The sequence below is a fragment of the Rana temporaria genome, chromosome 4 (assembly GCF_905171775.1).
Source record: "Rana temporaria chromosome 4, aRanTem1.1, whole genome shotgun sequence".
Taxonomy (NCBI): domain Eukaryota; kingdom Metazoa; phylum Chordata; class Amphibia; order Anura; family Ranidae; genus Rana; species Rana temporaria.
Window position 1 is genome coordinate 338,864,725 of NC_053492.1, and position 19,066 is coordinate 338,883,790.

A 19,066-nucleotide genomic window follows, 5' to 3' on the forward strand; every position below is an offset into this window, starting at 1 on the left:
AATAATTAGAGCAACTTTGTAGCATCTGTAATAGTGGGAGGACACTGTTCAACTACTAAGTCTTCCAATGTCATATGCTGTTGGGTTCTCTGGGAAACTGGGCAGCTGTTAAAAAGGCCACCTCAGCAGTATTCATTCCCAGTCACAGAGTCATGATGGAGGCAAGAGCAAGGAATGTCTTATGTTTTGTGCTGTTCTTTCTTGTGCCATGGAGTGTTGTCAGAGCACGACCAGATGAGAAAGGGACATCTATTAAGAACAACTTTCCTACCAATGCATTTCATAATAAGACAATCATCACTGACCACCAGTAAGTTTGACAATAAGGGGAGATCTGTATGTAAACCATTTATTTACAGGATTCTGGGCACAGGGGTTGCAAATACAATGTAAACTTGTCACAGAGACTTTGCTAAAAGATGGGTGAGCCTGATTCTTGTCTAATTGTGTCACTAATTTACTTGATACATTTACTGATACACAAACTATTTCAAATAACACACACACATTTATAGTGTGCAATTATTACTAGTAGCAGCTCTGGTTGTAATTACATTGTGCCATTTGTTGGTGCACCTCTGGTTCCACCAATTTTTGCCTATTCCCAGAAAATTGCTTTTTCTCTGTCAGATTTGTGGGGATTTGGGATGAATAGTTCTTAAGCATTGACACTTGGGGGAGATTTACTAAAGCTGTAGCAAATAGAATCTAGTGCAGCTGTGCATAGCAACCAGACAGCTTCTAGGTTTTATTGTCAAAGCTTAATGGCTCGTAGACACAATCCGAAAATTGGATGACAGATCGTCTGACTTTTTCCGCTTAATAGTCGCAAGTAGGAATTGAATAGGTTACTAAAGTCACGAAAAAAATTGGAAGTGATGTCATGTGTTGTAATGTATTTGTATTGAATTTTCGGACGACAACTATACTGACTAAATGAAAATCATACGATCTGGCATCGTACAAGGAAAATTTTCATGCTTGTCCGATCAAATAATATCAGATGAATTGTCGTGATCAGCTCTCGAAAGCTCTGTACTAACGATCCAATTTATCGGACGATTCTTCCTTGGAAGTTTTCGTACGATATTTGGATCGTGTGTAGGGCCATAAGTGAACAGGCTGAAGTTAGAAGCTGATTGGTTACTATGCACAGCTGCACTAGATTATATTCTGTGTGCTCCAGTTTTAGTAAATCTCCCCCATATTGCCACTTTGATTGAGGTTTGGGCTTTGAATAGCAAAACCACAGACTTTGTTAAAAGCAAACCTGCACATAAGAAGTATGCAAGTTTACAATTTACAATCTCACCCCCTGAAGATACTATTTCTCTGGCTGTTTGCAGAAATATATTTAAGGGTTGTAAAGCATGCAATAAATATATTTATGTTTTTGTATTCAAATAACTAAAGTGTTTATGAAAAAATACCAACTTATTGCAAAAATGTGAAAGGATATAAAATGTAAATAATAATGTGAAAGACAGATATTCAGGTTAGTGCACCCATGTTTGTCCTAGGGAGGTTCTAATCAATGGCACTTAATCTGGAATGTCAGATTTTTAATTTATTAAATTAGAGGTAGTTGCAAATAAATGTACTTATATTTTTCACATAACAAATTTGTATTTTAGTTCATTTAAATTATGAAAATAAATACGCCATGTCAGGTTTATATGTCATATGTTTACGGATATCACCTTTAGCTGTAGGTACTGTTGTTAAATGAAGATATAATGTTTGCCTGTTGAGGCAACTACTGTATTTTTTATTGGGTGAACTTACTCAAGTTGCTTTATCCAAAAGAAGAGGCATAGTATAATCCACTGTTTTGTGATATGTAATTTATACTTGAAATCGATTTTATACATCAGTTATTTGTTCGACTGTGATATGTAATTTATACTTGAAATCGATTTTATACATCAGTTATTTGTTCGACTAGAACACCGGGTGTTTGCCCGTTTGCCAAATTTAGAACATTATGGGCTAATCGCGGGAAATTTGAGCGCCCCGTGGAACGCTCCATAATGCACTTTGAGACCGTCAATGCACTTCGAGACCGTCAATGCACTGTGAGATCGCAATGCATTGACGACTGCGGATTAGCCAAAGCATGCACCTGACCTGCATGCTTTGGCATATCACAGCACGCTCTGCTGTGAGAGCCACGATTGGCCAAAGGCAGGGTGCCTTTGGCCAATCATGGCTGAGGGGGCTAAGTCCATGCCCCACACACACTATGTGAGGCTGCTTACATAGTTGACGTACATAGTAATGAATGAGAGCAGAAAAATTACATTTCTATAGGATTTTTTTTTATTAAAAACTGCTCGTGGCTGTAATGTATTGCCGGATCCCGGCAATATACATACAAATCATTGAAAAATGGGTGTGAGTTGCCCCTCCCCAGTCCATTACCAGGCCCTTTGGGTCTGGTATGGATATTAAGGGGAACACTTTGCCAAAATAAAAAAAAAGTGGCGTGGGGTTCCCCCTAAAATTCATACCAGGCCCTTCAGGTCAATATTCAATATTGAACCCTATGGACTACAGCGTGAAGATGCTCTCTTATCCCTCACAGGCATGGAGGCTAAGCCTAATGGGAACTGTAGTTCCCATTAGGCCGTGATGTAGCAAGAATGAATGCGCACCGTAAACCAGGAAGTCAGTGAGAATAACGATTCAGGAGTGACGGAGGTGAATAAAACAGCTCGATTTCAACAGGTATCAAACTAGTTATAATGCAAAACATTACTTTTTACTTTATCAGCTACTGTCAGACTTTAATTTAAGAGGAAAATATTTTTGTCTTTACAACCCCTTTAAGTTGAGAAAGGAAAACAATGGTAAGTATTTGATAGGGAATTTTCCTTTTTTAGCTACTGCTCTTCATGGTCTTAACCCCCCCCCCCCTCCTCTTCCTGCACTTCAGACACAGTTTCTACCCTGAAACTGTGTTCTTGTGAAGTTAATGGAGTAATGAGGAGTTTTAGTGAGGTCTCTTTTGATGAAAGTCTTGCAGTTTTGAAAAAAGGTGAAGAGAGATATCTTATTGTGGCTATTGGAATATTTAAATCTTTGTAAAGTAGATAGCCATCCCTGTATTCTGTGATGATTGTCATTGATTTTCCTGAGTAATATGCATCCTTGCAAATGTCTGATAATTTCAAGATAATTTCCCCTTGAGCACACTGCTTCCTGTACTACAAGCTGAAGCCTATGTGAACAAGGCCTACAACGTATAAACCTTTCATATTTAAACTACATCACTGCTCATGTTGCTCTTTAATCAAAATTCTTCTATTGCTGTCCTACAAAATATCAATAATTTGCCTAATTTGCCTTACTTTTTGTTTCACCAACTCAGTCATCAGTATCTAGATTGCGAAATCTGAGGGCAATAATGATCCTTTAATTCTCTTTGAATATGTCCCATGTACAATATTCTTTTTCTTCTGCCATGAATTAAAAAAAAAAAGATTTTATGACTTAGGGCAGGCAGGGCATTAGAAACTCATTGCTTTTCCTTGGTGACTGAATTTTTTTTAATGATGTACAAATTAATACCAATGATTATCTACTCTGTACCTGTCTAGTCATTTAGAAGATGAGTTAAGGCACGAGATGGGAGAAGTTGATTTAGATAAAGCCTCAGAAGATGAACTTGAATTCTATTACTTCACGTAAGTGTGATTTATTGTTATAAGTGATACTAAAGGCATTGGCAATGTTACATGAATAAGAATGGATTTTTTTTTAAATGCATATAATGGTATCTAAGCACTTAAAAAGCAATCAGATATTACATACATACAGTATCTGGTTTAACTAGTAACGGTCACATTCAAATGGACTTGTTCTTAACCGTTAAAGGCATTTTGCTACTTGGCTTCCTCAGCTCAAATGAGTGTCAGAAACATACCCCAGCATTTATAATTACATAGGTAACCATCACCTCAATCTAGTCATCATAGTATAGGGTACCTACCATGCGATGTTTGAGTTTATCTTGCTGCATGGCTAATAATACCTCCACCTTCTGACATGTTTTTCACTTATCATTCCCAGCAAGATTACTGTCATAGTTAGTCAGGTTGAGGATAAAAAAAGACACAAGTCCATCTAGTGCAACCTGTATTGGCCCAACTTCTGCTGATTTTTAAAGAATCAATATACTCAGGTACAGAATTTTTTTTATTTTCACCCTGCATGCCCCATGTCTATTACCAGAATTAGTGTTTTCACTTAGGCCAGTACAGAACACTTTTTCTTTTAACCATTCCACCATGGTGGATTTGCTAGTGTGATTAAGATAATTATGGTGTTACATAGTAGGTGAGGTTGAAAAAAGACACAAATCCATCCTGCATGTGTGCGCTTTTATGTCAGTATTACATTGTATATCACCATATGTTGTGGACGATCAGGTGCCTATCTAATATTTTTTTTTTTAATTATCGATGCTCCCCGCTTTAAACCACTGCCTGTGGAAGAGAATTACACATCGTAACAGCTCTTACAGTAAAGAACTATGCAGTTTAAGGTTAAACCATGTCTCATCTAATTTTAGTGAATGGCCGCGTGTTTTTTTTTGAATTCCCGGGAATTACCGCATTTATCGGCGTATACCGCGAATTTTTTCCCCTCAAAATAAGGGGAAAATCGTGGGTGCACGATATACGCCGATACCCGCTTCCTGCGCTCAGTTTGAACGCCTCCGCCGACATATACTGAGTGCAGTACACTCGGGTACATTCGGCAAGGCTCGGCTTCGCTCGTGCTCACGCATAAACGTCACAGAGCGTGACCACGAGCGAAGCCGAGCCTGGCCGAATGTACCTGTGCAGTGTACTGCACTCGGTATATGTCGGCGGAGGCGTTCAAACTGAGCGCAGCAAGCGGGGATTCAACTCGGAGACAGCGCGGGAGAAGCCGGATGACACCACCGAGGCCCCAGACGGACACCGGACAAGGCCGCCGATGGACACCAAAACTAAGTATAAAATGTTTTTTTTACAGGAATTTCGGGTCCACATTAGGGGTGCGCGCTATACGCCGGAGCGCGCAATACCCCGATAAATACGGTAATTTTGCAGGAATTTGTGTTAAAATATTTATTTCTGGTTCAAATTCAACTTTTTGGATAGATGGCCTCACATTCTCATTAAGCACACTACATTATGATGCAGAATTCCTAGCTGACATGATTGCAAGCTACCCAGGCCCTGAAACAGCAAACTATAACATTCCCACCATTAGGCTTCCCAGTTCATATGAGGTTCTAAATTTGATTCATCAGTCCACTGGCAAGGACTTCTAATTTCAAAAAACACTTAGGGCCAGATTCACGTAGAATCGCCCTACGCTGCGGCGTCGTAACGTATTACATTTACGTTACACCGCCGCAAGTTTTCAGCGTAAGCACTTGCCTGTAAACTTGCGGCGGCGTAACGTAAATCCGCCTGGCGCAAGCCCGCCTAATTCAAATGGGGCGGGGACCATTTAAATTAGGCGCGTTCCCACGCTGAACGTACTGCGCATGCTCCGACCCTAAAATTTCCCAACGTCATTGGTTTTGACTTTAACGTAAATGGCGTCCAGCGCCATTCACCGACGACTTACGCAAACTACGCGAAATTTTAAATTTCGACGCGGGAACGACGGCCATACTTAACATTGGCTAGACCACCTAGAGGGCAGGTTTAGTTTTACGCCGCGTATCTCTACAGAAACAACGTAAATTTACAGCGACGGGCAAAGCGTACGTTTGTGAATCGGCATAACTAGTCATTTGCATATTCTACGCCCACCGCAATGGAATCGCCCCTTAGCGGCCGGCCTAGAATTGCAGCCTAAGATCCGACGGTGTAAGTCACTTACACCTGTCGGATCTTAGGGTTATTCTATGCGTAACCTGATTCTATGAATCAGGCGCATAGATACGACAATCGTATCTCAGAGATACGACGGCGTATCAGGAGATACGCGGTCGTATCTCTTTTGTGAATCTGGCCCTTAGATCGGCACCTTTGCATACGCAATATTCAGTGACACACACACACATTGAACAAGATGAACTGGTGTCTTTTTTAAACCTTACAAACGATGCCACTCTTTTCTTGCTTGAGAAATGCTTTTTTGAATATTCATAGTTGTTATAAAAGTATGGGGCTGGTGCATTTTTTTACATTAGCTATGGATTCCATACACCCTGGCAGGTACCATTTAAGTGACAACAAATGGGTGGGCAGCTCTTGGCAGTATAGTTCCGAGCACATAAGCCCCGTACACACAGGCCGAATATCAGGCAGTACTGGTCATTTCAATAGAAACCAGCCAACATTCGGCCCGTGTGTACAGCATCCGGTCCGTTTCCTATCAAAGGGACAAGACTGAAGAAGGTCTGTCGATCAGCACTCTCCATTGTGTTCCGGGGGGGGGGGGCTATCCCTCCCATCAGAAAACAATAGCTCAGTGGGGAGATCGCTGTACTAACATCATATTGTTAGTTCAGTGGCTCTTCAGTTTGTTTTTTGTTCAGCCCTTTGGGAAATAATAAAAATAACTACTAGTGAGAAACAGGCTTTAGCCTTTTGTATTTATCTGCTGTTAAGTTAAAATTAGGATGCTTAATGCTCTTATTTTTATCTTCTGAAGGGTACATGATTTTGATCACAATAAACTTCTAGATGGACTGGAGATTATGGCAGCATTGCACGATTCCCTTGATGAACACATAGGCAATGTATTTACAAAGGATGAAAAAATTAAGCACTACATTGGTATGTTACTCTATTTGTGTGATGGTGATAAAAATTACTTATGTAAAGAGCTTAACTTAATTAAGAGTATTATTAAAACATCCATTATATTCACAGGGCAGTCTTAAAGCGATTGTAAAGTCAGATGTTTTTTTTTTTATCTTAATGCAGTCTATGCAGCAGCCACCCCAGCACCCTCTAATACTTACCTGAGCCCCATCTCTATCCAGGGATGTCCACGAGTGCCTCGACCATATAGGACTCTCCCTCCTGATTGGCTGAGACACAGCAGTGGCGCCAATGGCCCCTGCTGCTGTCAAAGTCAGTTAGCCAATCAGGAGAGAGAGGGGGCAGGACTGAACAGTGGCTCTGTGTATGAATGGACACAGGGGGCTGTGACTCAGCTTGGGTGCCCCCATAGTAAGCCGCTTGCTGTGGGGGCACTCGACAGGAGGGAGGGGCCAGGAGAGCCGAAGAGGGACCCGAGAAGAGGAGGATCCATGTTTTTTGTTATTTTTATGGGGAAAAAAATTGACTTTACAATCACTTCAATGTAATGTTGATAATGTTTTGATTTTTTTTAAAGGTATAGTTTAAATAAGTAAGGCGATGGATATTTTTACACCATATCCCCCACAATTAAATCAGAGTACAACAGAATGTGGGACTTGTCTGTAAACAAACTATTGGCATTTAAAATTATTATGTATACGCCTCTTGTCCCTGATGAAGATCTCACATTCTGTTTTCAATTTTTTTTAAGCTTGTAAGAGCGCACCAACAACCTAAAAAGGGATGAAAATAAACTCTGATCCTCGTATGAGGGGAACCCAACATTTCCAGGCATAAACAGATGCACTACAGTAAAGTATTAGTGGAAGGATGGCTCCAGAAAATGGGGCTTTTCCGGGAACCCTTAGTGTCTCAGAGAGCTCTCCTTACACAGGCCCCCCGTAGGGGCTTAAATTGCGACACTTCTCAAAGAGAGTACTTGTTCGGGGGTCCCAGTGTTGGTTGTGAAAAGATCATAGTCTTCTTTATGAGAGTCTCGTGGGTGGTTACCAGTGTCGTTCTATAGGGTACAAGGTAAGTTAAAATTTACAATTACCCACAACAGATGTCCACCCCTTTTCCCCAGGAACCCCTCTCCTCCCATGGACCACCCCACATCCATCCCACCCTTCACAGGAGCTTAAGCAATGGCATTAGTGACCGTGAGGTGGCAAGGCTGTAAAACGTTTGTTTTTGTTTCTTCCCCCCTCCCTGGGAAGGCCCCAGGCGTATCAGGGGGAACCAGTACAAATCAGGTGAAGGTGTCATTGGGACCCGACGGGGAAGGGAGCAAGTTGGAGTGGGCATCCGTGGTAAGGCACTAAGAGAAAGAGATGTGTGTGCATGGTCTCACCATAGTGCTGCCACCACTAGGTTTCCCTGGATTCTTCCGCTGATGTGATGCAGGACCCCTGTTTGCTCCTCTGTGGCCGCAGGGAGCGGGATCTCCTCTGACTTGAACTGTCTGGTCGGGTGGGGATACTTGGGAGAGCCTGCGGCCAGTCCGGGACATCTATTGGATCTGTTTCAAAAAAGGCAAATGGTGCAGGGAGATCTGATGGTGATTGCAAGGTAAAATACTGTGAATGCCCCATCTGTAGGTAATGGCGGATTGCTGGGTGACTTCTAGTATAGGCTTCAGCATAGCCCTCCTTTGCAAGGTGGCCTGGGAAAGATCTGGCAGGATTTGGATGATAGCCCCATCGAAGTATGTGTCTCTCACCTCCCACACCTTCCGTAAGATGAGTTCCTTATGCACGTACTGATGGACCTTGCAAATCACATCCCTTGGGCGATTTGGATCTGTAGATCAGGGACCCAGAGCCCTGTGGATCCAGTCAAAAGATACAGTCGGCAGGAGTGTGTCCCCAGCAATGTTCCGAAAGATGGCCAATGCTGTTGCTGCTAGATCCTCTGACCCCATGGCTTCAGGCAAGCCCCGGAGCCTCAAGTTGTTTCTCCTGCTACTGTCCTCCATTTCTTCCAGGCGCAATTGCTGGGTCAGGATGGAGGTCGCCTGCACGTCTTGTACCTGCTTCAGCCTCATTTCTAATGCAGACACATTGGCTTCCCCTGTCCCCATCCTCTTCGTGAGCGAGGTGATATCACTGCGGACCGCCGCTATATCTTTGCAGTGGGACGCCTCCAGCTTGCTTGCCAGTGACTCAAAGTCGACTCTCTTGGCAGAGCCTGCAGCAGTGCCCTCAGCTCCGCATCAGCATGTAAGGTTAGCGGTGTGAGTTGCGGGTGTAGCAAGTCTTGGGGGTCAGAGTGGAACACCGCCGGCATGCTAGGGAGGTGGAGGGAGGACACATCTGGGAGGTGTGTGGAGAAGAACTTACATTCCCGCTGCGCCTCATGGCATCCGCCATTTTGGAGCCAAGAGATGATGCCTGCGATCCGGGGAAGTAGCAATGGATTTCTCCACTTGGCCTGACACTGGAACTTCCTGTTTTCCCAGCAGAGTACATACCTTATATCTAGTGAATATAGCTGGTATTAGGGCTGGTAAGGCCAGGACGGACCAGAAGCTCCACAAGCACATGTCCTTACTTTGCCATATCCAGATCACGCCCCTAACTCCCCAGACCTTAATCCAATTAAGAACTCAGAATTCAAGAGGCAAGTGAACAAAAAAACCCCCACAAATTCTGACAAACTCCAAGCATTGATTATGCAAGAATGGGCTGCCATCAGTCAGGATGTGGTCCAGAAGTTGATTGACTGCATGTCTAGGCGAATTGCAGAGTTCATGAAAAAAGAAGGGCCAACACTGCCAATATTGACTGCATAAACCTAATGTACCGTAATTGTCAATAAAAGCCTTTGACACTTATGAAATTCTTGTAATTATACTTCAGCACAGCTTCTTGGTTGCGAACTCTGGTATTTTAAAGTTTTGGCAGTCAGTCATTCTTTCTCATACCTTCAGGATTCCTCCATCCACCTGATTGTGTGAATGGAAGAATCTATTTGTTGAAAAGAAAAAACAATCCATCTATGGTTAGCCTAAAGCCTCGTACACACGCTCGGTTTTCTCAGGAAGAGCCAGCAAGAAAACTGCTGGCAGAGCTTTCTTGCCGAGTAAACCGAGGGTGTGTATGAGGCTTTCAGATTTCTCGTCAAGAAAACTGCCTAAAATCTCGACGAGAAAAATAGAGAACATGTTCTCTATTTTCTCGTTGTGATTCTCGGTAGTGTTTTCCTGCCGAGAAACCCGAGAGTGTGTATACTTACCTGTCGCCATGGAAACCCACACATGCTCTAAATGACTTTGACATATGCACGGCAGCTTCCTAGGCATAGGTAGGGTGCAGCAAGATGGCGGCGACGGCATTGAATGTGACTAATGTCACCGCTTTCTTGCCTTCTAAAAGAACCGCGGTTCTTTTGAAAGGAGTGTCTGTACACTCAGGCGGCAAAAGATTCTTGCCAAGAATCTCATCAGGAAAAACGACAGTATCCAATATCCCTTTAAAACGTTCTAACTCTAATTTAAACCTTTAGAAGTATCTCACCAAAGTAACACATTCTATTGCAGGGCATGCCTAAAATTTGACTTGTATCTTCATGCAAACTTCTGGGAAAATCAATCACACAAGTGCGAAATAAGATTTCTGAGGGTGTTCTGTATACCAGCAGTGTACAGAACACCACCTTTTACAGAATATTACAGCTGCTGCAGCTTGAAAAGGAAGTATCATTTTTAATAACATAAAAATTGCAAGCTTTGCGTCCCCATTACATATCCATTTTTTTTTGCCAAAGTGGAGTTAGTCTTAAAAGGCAACCTGTATAAAAAATAGCGTGGGCTGCCATTGATTTTATGAAAATGCCAACTGCCTGGCTGGTTTTAACTTTGTAACATAGCAAGTGAAGCATGTGTAAACTCAGAACTCCTGTGATGATGCTGTAATGCTTATAAGAAGGTTACCTTAAATCAGAAAATGTAATATAATTATAAAGAATTGGGTTTTGTCTGGAAGTTACTAAATGACCAGACTGCATCCAAAATGGCATAATAAATGACTAACATTCACTACCCTTGCATACATTTAAATATTATGAGATGTAAGTTTTATTGAAGTCCTACATTAGTTTAATTTAAGTGAAATTTTCCTTGCTGGTTAATTCTTGCTTTTTAAAAATCTAAGCCCAACAGTGAAGCACAGTTCAAAGAGATGTAAAACTAGGTGGGAGCTGTGCTAGATAAAGAGGATCAAAGCAAAGTTGTCAGTTTCTGCAGAGTTTCTGCTGTCACTGTACTTTTCTCTGGATTACAGTTGTAAGTCAGCCCAGGCAATCATTTGTGGAATTTTATATCATTTCATCTGAGCAAAAAAAAAAACATAACCAACATACAACTTGCATTTTCTTTTTATTGGCATTTGTAGGACATCTAGAAAACAGATACCTTGTATCACCCAAAAACCAATGCAAATTATGTAAATTTTATAGTTTTGCAAACAGCATAAGTAACTGTGGCAGACTTTGGCCATCTCCCTTTTAATATGTCATATTAATCAGCAATCGATAGGATATACCAAAAATGACATCTACTAAAAGTAATACGTCATGAACGCCTGTCAGCTGCTGCTCTACTGTCCTCTGAAAAGAAGTTCATCGCTGACCGCTTTTCAGAGGGTGGTAAACGCTGCTGCCTGTCTGAAAGAGACCTTACTGTTTTCAACTGAGATCACAACTGTACCTTTATGACACAAGTATTTTACAAAAAATTTCTGTTTACATGCAGATATGACTGATGAGGTCCTAAAGGAAGATGATCTGGATAAAGATGGGTTTTTATCCTTCGTTGAGTACATGCACTCCCAAAAACGAACAGCAAGTCCAACTACAATTTTGGACAAAACAGCAAAGGAAAAGGGATCCAAGAGCTGAAACAGAGAATAAATTAGGAACAGTACCTTATGTACCATGTTTCTATGTTGTCATGTTTTTGCAGAGAGCTTATTTTTACTTTATTGCAGAAAGTATGATCAATTCATTACTAGCCATTACTGTAAGAATCTCATGTTTAATTACCGTATCTAGTAAATAAAAGTGCATACACAATTTTAATATTGCTCAATCGAAAATAAGTAGAGCTTAACCACTTAAGCCCCGGACCATTTGTTCGCTTAAAGACTGGAGGTCTTTTTACAATTTAGCACTGCGCTTCTTTAACTGGTAATTGCGTGGTCATGCAAAGTTGTACCCAAACAAAATTTGTGTCCTTTTTTTCCCACAAATAGAGCTTTCTTTTGATGGTATTTGATTGTCTCTGCGATTTTTATTTTTTGTGATATAAACAGAAAAAGACCGAAAATTTTGAAAAAAATATATAATTTTCTAATTTTTGTTATAATCTAATAAACTCAATTTTAGTCATACATTTAGGCCAAAATGTATTCAGCCACATGTCTTTAGTAAAAAAAAAATGAAAATAAGCCTATATTTATTGGTTTGAGCAAAAGTTATAGCGTCTACAAACTAGGGTACATTTTCTGGAATTTACACAGCTTTTAAAGGGGTTGTAAAAGTAATTTTTTTTTACCTAAATAGCTTCCTTTACCTTAGTGCAGTCCTCCTTCACTTACCTCATTCTTCGATTTTGCTTTTAAATGTCCTTATTTCTTCTGAGAAATCCTCACTTCCTGTTTTTCTGTCTGTAACTACACACATTAATGCGAGGCTTTCTCCCTGGTGTGAAGAAAGCCTCTTGAGGGGGGGGGTGGTGAGCAGGAGAGTCAGGACGCCCACCAACACACAGCTCCTTTCTCTATCTGCAAAGTAGAGTGTCCTAATTTGCCTGCTCTCCCCCTCAAGAGGCTTTCTCCACACCAGGGAGAAAGCCTTGCATTACTGTATGTAGTTACAAGATTTCTAAGGGCATACATTTTTTTATTTCACTCCTCACTACCTATCACAGTTTTGAAGGCCATAAAATGCCAAGATGGCACAACCCCCCCCCCCCCCCCCGCCAAATGACCCCATTTTGGAAAGTAGACACCCCAAGCTATTTGTTGAGAGGCATGTTGAGCCCATTGAATATAAATTTTTTTTGTCCCAAGTGATTCAATAATGACAATAAATCATTTTTTTTTTACAAAAGTTGTCACTAAATGATATATTGCTCACACATGCCATGGTTATATGTGGAATTGCACCCCAAAATAAAATTTGCTGCTTATCCTGAGTACGGGGATACCACATGTGTGGGACTTTTTGGGAGCCTAGCCGCGTACGGGGCCCCAACAACAGCTCTCATTTGTTTTTGAAAAATAAGAAAGACATTTTTTTTTCTTTTTTCAAAACTTTGTGACAAAAAGCGAGATCTGCAAAATAATCACAATACCTCTCAGCAAATATCTTGGGGCGTCTAATTTCCAAAATGGGGTCATTTGGGGGGGAACCATCTGGGCATTCCATGGCCTCCGAAACTGTGATAGGCAATGAGGAGTGAAATCAAAAATGTACACCCTTAGAAAGCCTGAAGGCGGTGCTTGGTTTTTGGGGTCCCATACACGGCTAGGCTCCCAAAAAGTCTCACATGTGGTTTCCCCGTACTCAGGCTAAGCACCAGAATGTATTTTGGGGTATAATTCCACATATGCCCATGGCATGTCTGAGCAATATATCATTTAGTGACAACTTTGTTAAAAAAAAAAAAATATATATATATATATATATATATATATATATTTTTTTTTTTTCCCCGCAACTTGTGTCAAAATATAAAATATTCCATGGACTCGACAGGCCTCTCAGCAAATAGCTTGGGGTGTCTACATTCCAAAATGGGGTCATTTGGGGAGTTTTGAACTGTCCTGGCATTTTATGAACAACATTTAGAAGGTTATGTCACACTTCACCCACTCTTCTAACCACTTGAAGACAAAGCCCTTTTTGACACTTTTTGTTTACATGGAAGCAAGAAAATTATGTTAAACCCCCAAACATTATATATTTTTTTAAACCAAAGGCCCTACAGAATAAAATGGTGGGTGTTGGAATTTTTTTTTTCCCACACAGTATTTGCGCAGCGATTTTTCAAACAATTTTTTTGGGGGAAAAAATGTACTTTTAATTTGAATGCACTAAAACACATATTGCCCAAATTTTGGATGAAATAAAAAAGATAATCTTAGGCCGAGTACATGGATACCAAACACGAAATGCTTTAAAATTGCGCACAATCACGCAGTGGCGACAAACTACATACATTTTTAAAAAAAGGTGAATTCAGCGCCAAAGAAAATTATTTTATAAATATATTCTAAGCTGCTCCTCTGTGAAGTAATATATACTATAAATTGTGTAAACGTGAAGATAGAGGGCGCTCAACTATAGGGTATAACTACCAAATACCAACCTATAATTGTGATACATATCAAAATATAAAATACATACCAATATAAAGAAATGAATGCAAATCAAGTGACAGTAGTGCATCAAACACTAGTGCATAATTAAACAATAATAAACTTATTGTTGAAAGTCCCAATATTTAAATTGTGATGAATCCAATGACAGATCTTCTTTAACAACTATGGGCCAGATTCACGTAGGAGAGCATATATTTAGTTGGGCGTAGCGTATCCTATTTACGCTACACCGCCGCAACCTAGACAGGCAAGTGCAGTATTCACAAAGCACTTGCTCCGTAAGTTGCGGCATAGCGTAAATCGGCCGGCGTAAGCCCGCCTAATTCAAATGTGGAAGAGGTGGCCGTGTTTTATTAAAATGAGCCGTGCCCCCACGTAAATGACGTGCCCATCGTACGGCGCATGCTCAGTATCACGTCGAATTTACTCCATAAGATACGCCAGGCCCAATACCTGTGACGTGAACGTAACCTACGCACAGCCCCATTCACGTACAACTTACGTAAAAAGATAAGCTTGCCGACGTCCATACTTTGCATTGGCTGCGCCTCATATAGCAGGGGTAACTTTATGCCAGACGTAAGCCTAACGTAAACGGCGTAGTGGGCGCAAGTACGTTTGTGAATTGGCGTATCTACCTAATTGACATATTCGACGCGTAAATCTACGGAAGCGCCCCCTTGCGGCCAGCGTAAATATGCACCCAAGATACGACGGCGTAGGAGACTTACGCCGCTCGTATCTTGGCCAAATCTATGCATAACTGATTCTAGGAATCAGGCGCATACATACGACGGCTCACATTCGGACTTACGACGGCGTACGTGGAGATACGCCGTCGTAAGTCCACTGTGAATCTGGCCCTGTATATGTAATCTTGCTTAAGGTGATAGTAGTTGTCCTCCACCAAACATTAATTTGTCTTCACCCGAAGTAGAATAAAAAATGAGCTTACCAAAAGTACCTGACTTCTTTATTGAAAAAGAAAGTCAGATATAGCGTTGACAGGATTGTGCCTGCACACATGCTGAATTGACTGGATTAAGTCTAATGCCTCACTCCCGGAGTTCAGGTTAGATAAATGAAAAAACAGAGAAGCCCATAGCATAATACTGTTTTAATTTTAAAATGAATATAAAAAAGGTGCCAAATGGCTTCTTACATTAAAATGTGCCTCCCAGCACTGGGGCTGCAGATATGTCAGTATAATCTTTGGGTCCCGCTCCGCTCACTCTGCTCGTATCGTGCCCTGGACAAGGAGGCAGAGAACACGGACACATAGTAAACTGGAACAAGAAAAATGACCTAGGGGCAAGTCATGGACTTTGAGGGCACTATAGTCTGGTTGAATATATGTCACGAAAAAAGAGAATTTTTTCTAAAAAGCATTTATTACAAAAAATGTTGTACAGTTTTAAAATCTCCATACATTGAATTGCACACAATGACACTTTAGACAGCGTAAATCTAGTCATAACGGATCACCAAATAATGAAACAATGGTAAATAAGCAAACATCATCATAAACCAGAGTATAAGGATTGTATACTCATAGAGGTAAAACCTCCAACCAATAGCAGGTGAATGTGATTCCTGGATTTGGACCGAAGACTCGTAGACTGAGTGTCTATAGGATGGTATAAGTTACGCTGAGGCCTAACATGTTTTGCGCTAGAGTTAGCGCTTTCTCAAAGGACCTTAAAGTAGGAGTGTGCTATAATAGTGGAGAGAAACAAAATCAATACAAATCATATGCAATACATATAACATACATGTAGAGTTGTAGAGCAAGGGTAATTGAGAGTGCTGGTGGTCAGATGCCATACGTGCAAGGGGAAAGAACAAACCAAGGACACCAAATCAAGAGTGGGAGTAGGGGGCGATAAGCCCAAAAGACAACCGCAATATGCCCTAAATTACACACAAAGGGAACATGGTTGCATGATAAAAGAAAAAAGCAGAGAAATTATTGAAATGAATAAGGGATAAAGATGGTAACATGCTGAACAATAATATTTAGAGCAAAAGTACTCACATCAGGGAGCATGGATAAAGCAAAGAAATATATAATGGTACTGGCCCAAAGAGTACGCTTCGACGGGTTAGCCTGTAGATCGTATTAATACACAGGGGTATAGCCAGAAAAAAGGGCGACAATTGTTTTTTAGGTGTCTCAAAATAGGGCAATTATCTGAAATGTAAGTGAATAGTAGTTAAATACCATAGAGGAAAAAATAGAGACAATTGCTGATTGATAAGAGACCAGAGCTTACCAATACAAACAGTTTCCCAAAGTGCTGACGTCAGAAAAATAGTAATCAGCCAGGCATCAAAGCATTGAAGCAGGCTTGCAAATGAGAGGATTGAACCAAAATATTGCAGGGGTAGTAGTAGAGAAAATAAGACCCAGAGACTACCAGACCAGCCAATCACTGAAACAACAGTAATGAGAGGCTTGGTTAAAAAACAAAATGCAAAACCGACCGACAGAGTATAATGTAGTGGTAGGGAGAGAACAGGCTTACCTTAAAAGCAGACCGAGGGCATGTGATAGAACCGTCAGCCTCCCGAGAGGCTACGGTATTGAATAGCAGGGCGCAGAGCCTTTAAATAGCCCCATGTCCCGCACTGATTGACATACATACAGCGCCGCCGAATGATGTCATCAGAGCTGGCCGCATGTATCAGCAAAGCGCGCGTCACCCACTGATGTAGGGGCGCGCGCTGGAGCCGAAAGGAGTACACATAGGGCTAGGATGAAACGCCACCCAGTGGTTACTCAAGATGCTGCCGTGTATGTAACAAACAGCAGCATCTCATGCGGCCACAATGTGTGAAATAAATGAAGGGCAGAAAAGCAGTCGCCAGGTGGAGTTCCCAAAAAAGTGACAGGTGTACCTAGTGTGACTCGGTCCGAAAACAACAAGCCCCCGCAAATATGGCAGAACACCAGCAATCACAACAATATACAAAGATACAGATAACAGATGGAATACAAAATAAGGAATATGTCAGTGTTTAAAGAAAATAGCAAATTAGCACCAACTTCCACATAATCAAAAAGGAGGTTCCAAGGGGGGGGGGGGGACAGTTGTTGCATGTTTAGTAATATAAGGATGGGTATACCGGAAAAAATGGGGGAATGAAAAGAAAAAGAAAAGGAAGGAGGAAAAAAGCTCAGCAAGGAGAGGAAGGGGAAAGATGAAAGGAAAAAGGAGAGAGAAAAGAGAGGGGGGGGGAAGCAAAAAGGGGAGGAAGAGGGAGGGGAAAGAGGGGACCAAGGGACATAACTAGTACATATGTATAGTATACTTTGTCTCACCAAACTTGGGTATAAACCCAGTATAGAGACCAGGTGGCGCCATAGTGACTAGGAATCTCTAGCCAACTACCGATTTAAACCAAACAAAAAGGAAAAAGTGTACTAGAAAAGGTGGAGAGGCAATGACATTTTTACAGAAAAGACTTATATGATTGGGACTCATTGAGTCCTGGAATATGAACCACGTCCAAACGCTCAATCCACAGGGCTTCCCTTTGCAGCACTTGTTTGTCCCAGTTACCCCCTCGGCCATCTTTAGAGATCACAGCTAGGACTATAAAGGAGGTTACTGATGTGTTGAATCTATGGTATAAATCGAGATGGTGGCTTACTGATGTTACCATTTTCCCTTCAGCAGAGAAATAGACATGATCTCTGATTCTACATCTGAAATTTCTGATTGTCTTTCCCACATAGAACGCTTGACATTCACATGTCATTAGATATATCACGCCTTGCGTGCTACAATCGGCGTGAAAGTTGGGAGTGAATTGCTCACCATTGGGTAAAATAAAGGTCTTACCTTCTTTAACCCAGGGACAAAAGGAACATTTACCACAACGGGGAATACCATTAGAAGGTTTGGATTGAGTTTGATGAGGAACATAGTGACTTGAAGTCAGTTTGTCACGTAGAGAGCGTGCTCTTTTAAATGTGATATCTGGCTTATGGCTGATGTATTTCCTAAGAATCGGATCATGTGTAAGCAAAGACCAATTTTTGACCAGAATGTTACGTATCTCATCATGATTGCCGGAATACCGGGTGATAAACCTGACTGGCTGTGATATATTGATAACTTTCTTCTTGAATAGTAGAGAAGTACGAGATTGGCGTATGGCTTTGTTATACGCTTTACGTAACAAAGATTTACTATAGCCGCGGACCAGGAGACGTTGCCTAAGTAAATTTGCCTGATGAATGAAATCATTTGTGTCAGAGATACTGAGCATATGGTATGCTCCTTAGTAAATTTACTGGATGTGCGCTAGCCGCGTGAAGCAAAGTGTTACCGGCAGTCTCTTTCCTAAAGAGGGAGGTCGTGAGTCGTCCCTCAGCATCTTTCAGGATAGTTAGATCGAGAAAGGTAACTTGATCTGAAGCACTGGTAAAAGTAAATTTCAGGTTGAACCTATTGATGTTGAGCATATCAATAAATTCCCGGAGCAAGGAACTATAACCTGACCAGATGATGAAGACGTCATCAATATATCTTAACCAGTTAATGACATGCTTGGTATAGATAGTTAATTGGTCGTCAGAAAAAAATTCTCGTTCTCGTAAACTGGGTCAATGGACCAATATAACCGCAGCTCACTCAATTCAACTATGCCCATGTCAAGGGAAAGGCCCAGAAAGGTCTTAAAATCGGAAACCGTAATTGGTTTCCATTCTTTGGCAAGGACGGACTGGGGACAAATGGCGATGAATTGTTCAACATACAAATTAGTTTGGTCCACAAGAGATCTTCGGTCAAAAACTGCGAATAAAAATAAAGTTCCATAAAATCAACTGTTTCCACCTGAATTCCGGGTTGGCCAGTG

At 41.3% G+C, this 19,066-nt stretch overlaps 1 protein-coding gene across 1 annotated transcript; it reads left to right on the forward strand.

Moving 5' to 3' along the window:
- The first annotated feature begins 103 nt into the window (after positions 1–103).
- LOC120937490 (multiple coagulation factor deficiency protein 2 homolog) lies at positions 104–11,894 on the forward strand. The gene is made up of 4 exons (XM_040350757.1): positions 104–310; positions 3,600–3,686; positions 6,661–6,785; positions 11,569–11,894. Exons 1-4 carry the CDS (start codon positions 153–155, stop codon positions 11,712–11,714), a joined length of 516 nt encoding a protein of 171 aa, XP_040206691.1. The 5' UTR covers positions 104–152; the 3' UTR covers positions 11,715–11,894.
- Positions 11,895–19,066: the final 7,172 nt, after the last annotated feature.

Coding starts and splice junctions, on each gene's coding strand:
- LOC120937490 (XM_040350757.1), top strand. CDS start 153: ATGATGGAGGCAAGAGCAAGGAATGTCTTATGTTTTGTGCTGTTCTTT. Junction 311..3,599: donor ACAATCATCACTGACCACCA/GTAAGTTTGACA, acceptor GTACCTGTCTAG/TCATTTAGAAGATGAGTTAA. Junction 6,786..11,568: donor AAAAATTAAGCACTACATTG/GTATGTTACTCT, acceptor GTTTACATGCAG/ATATGACTGATGAGGTCCTA.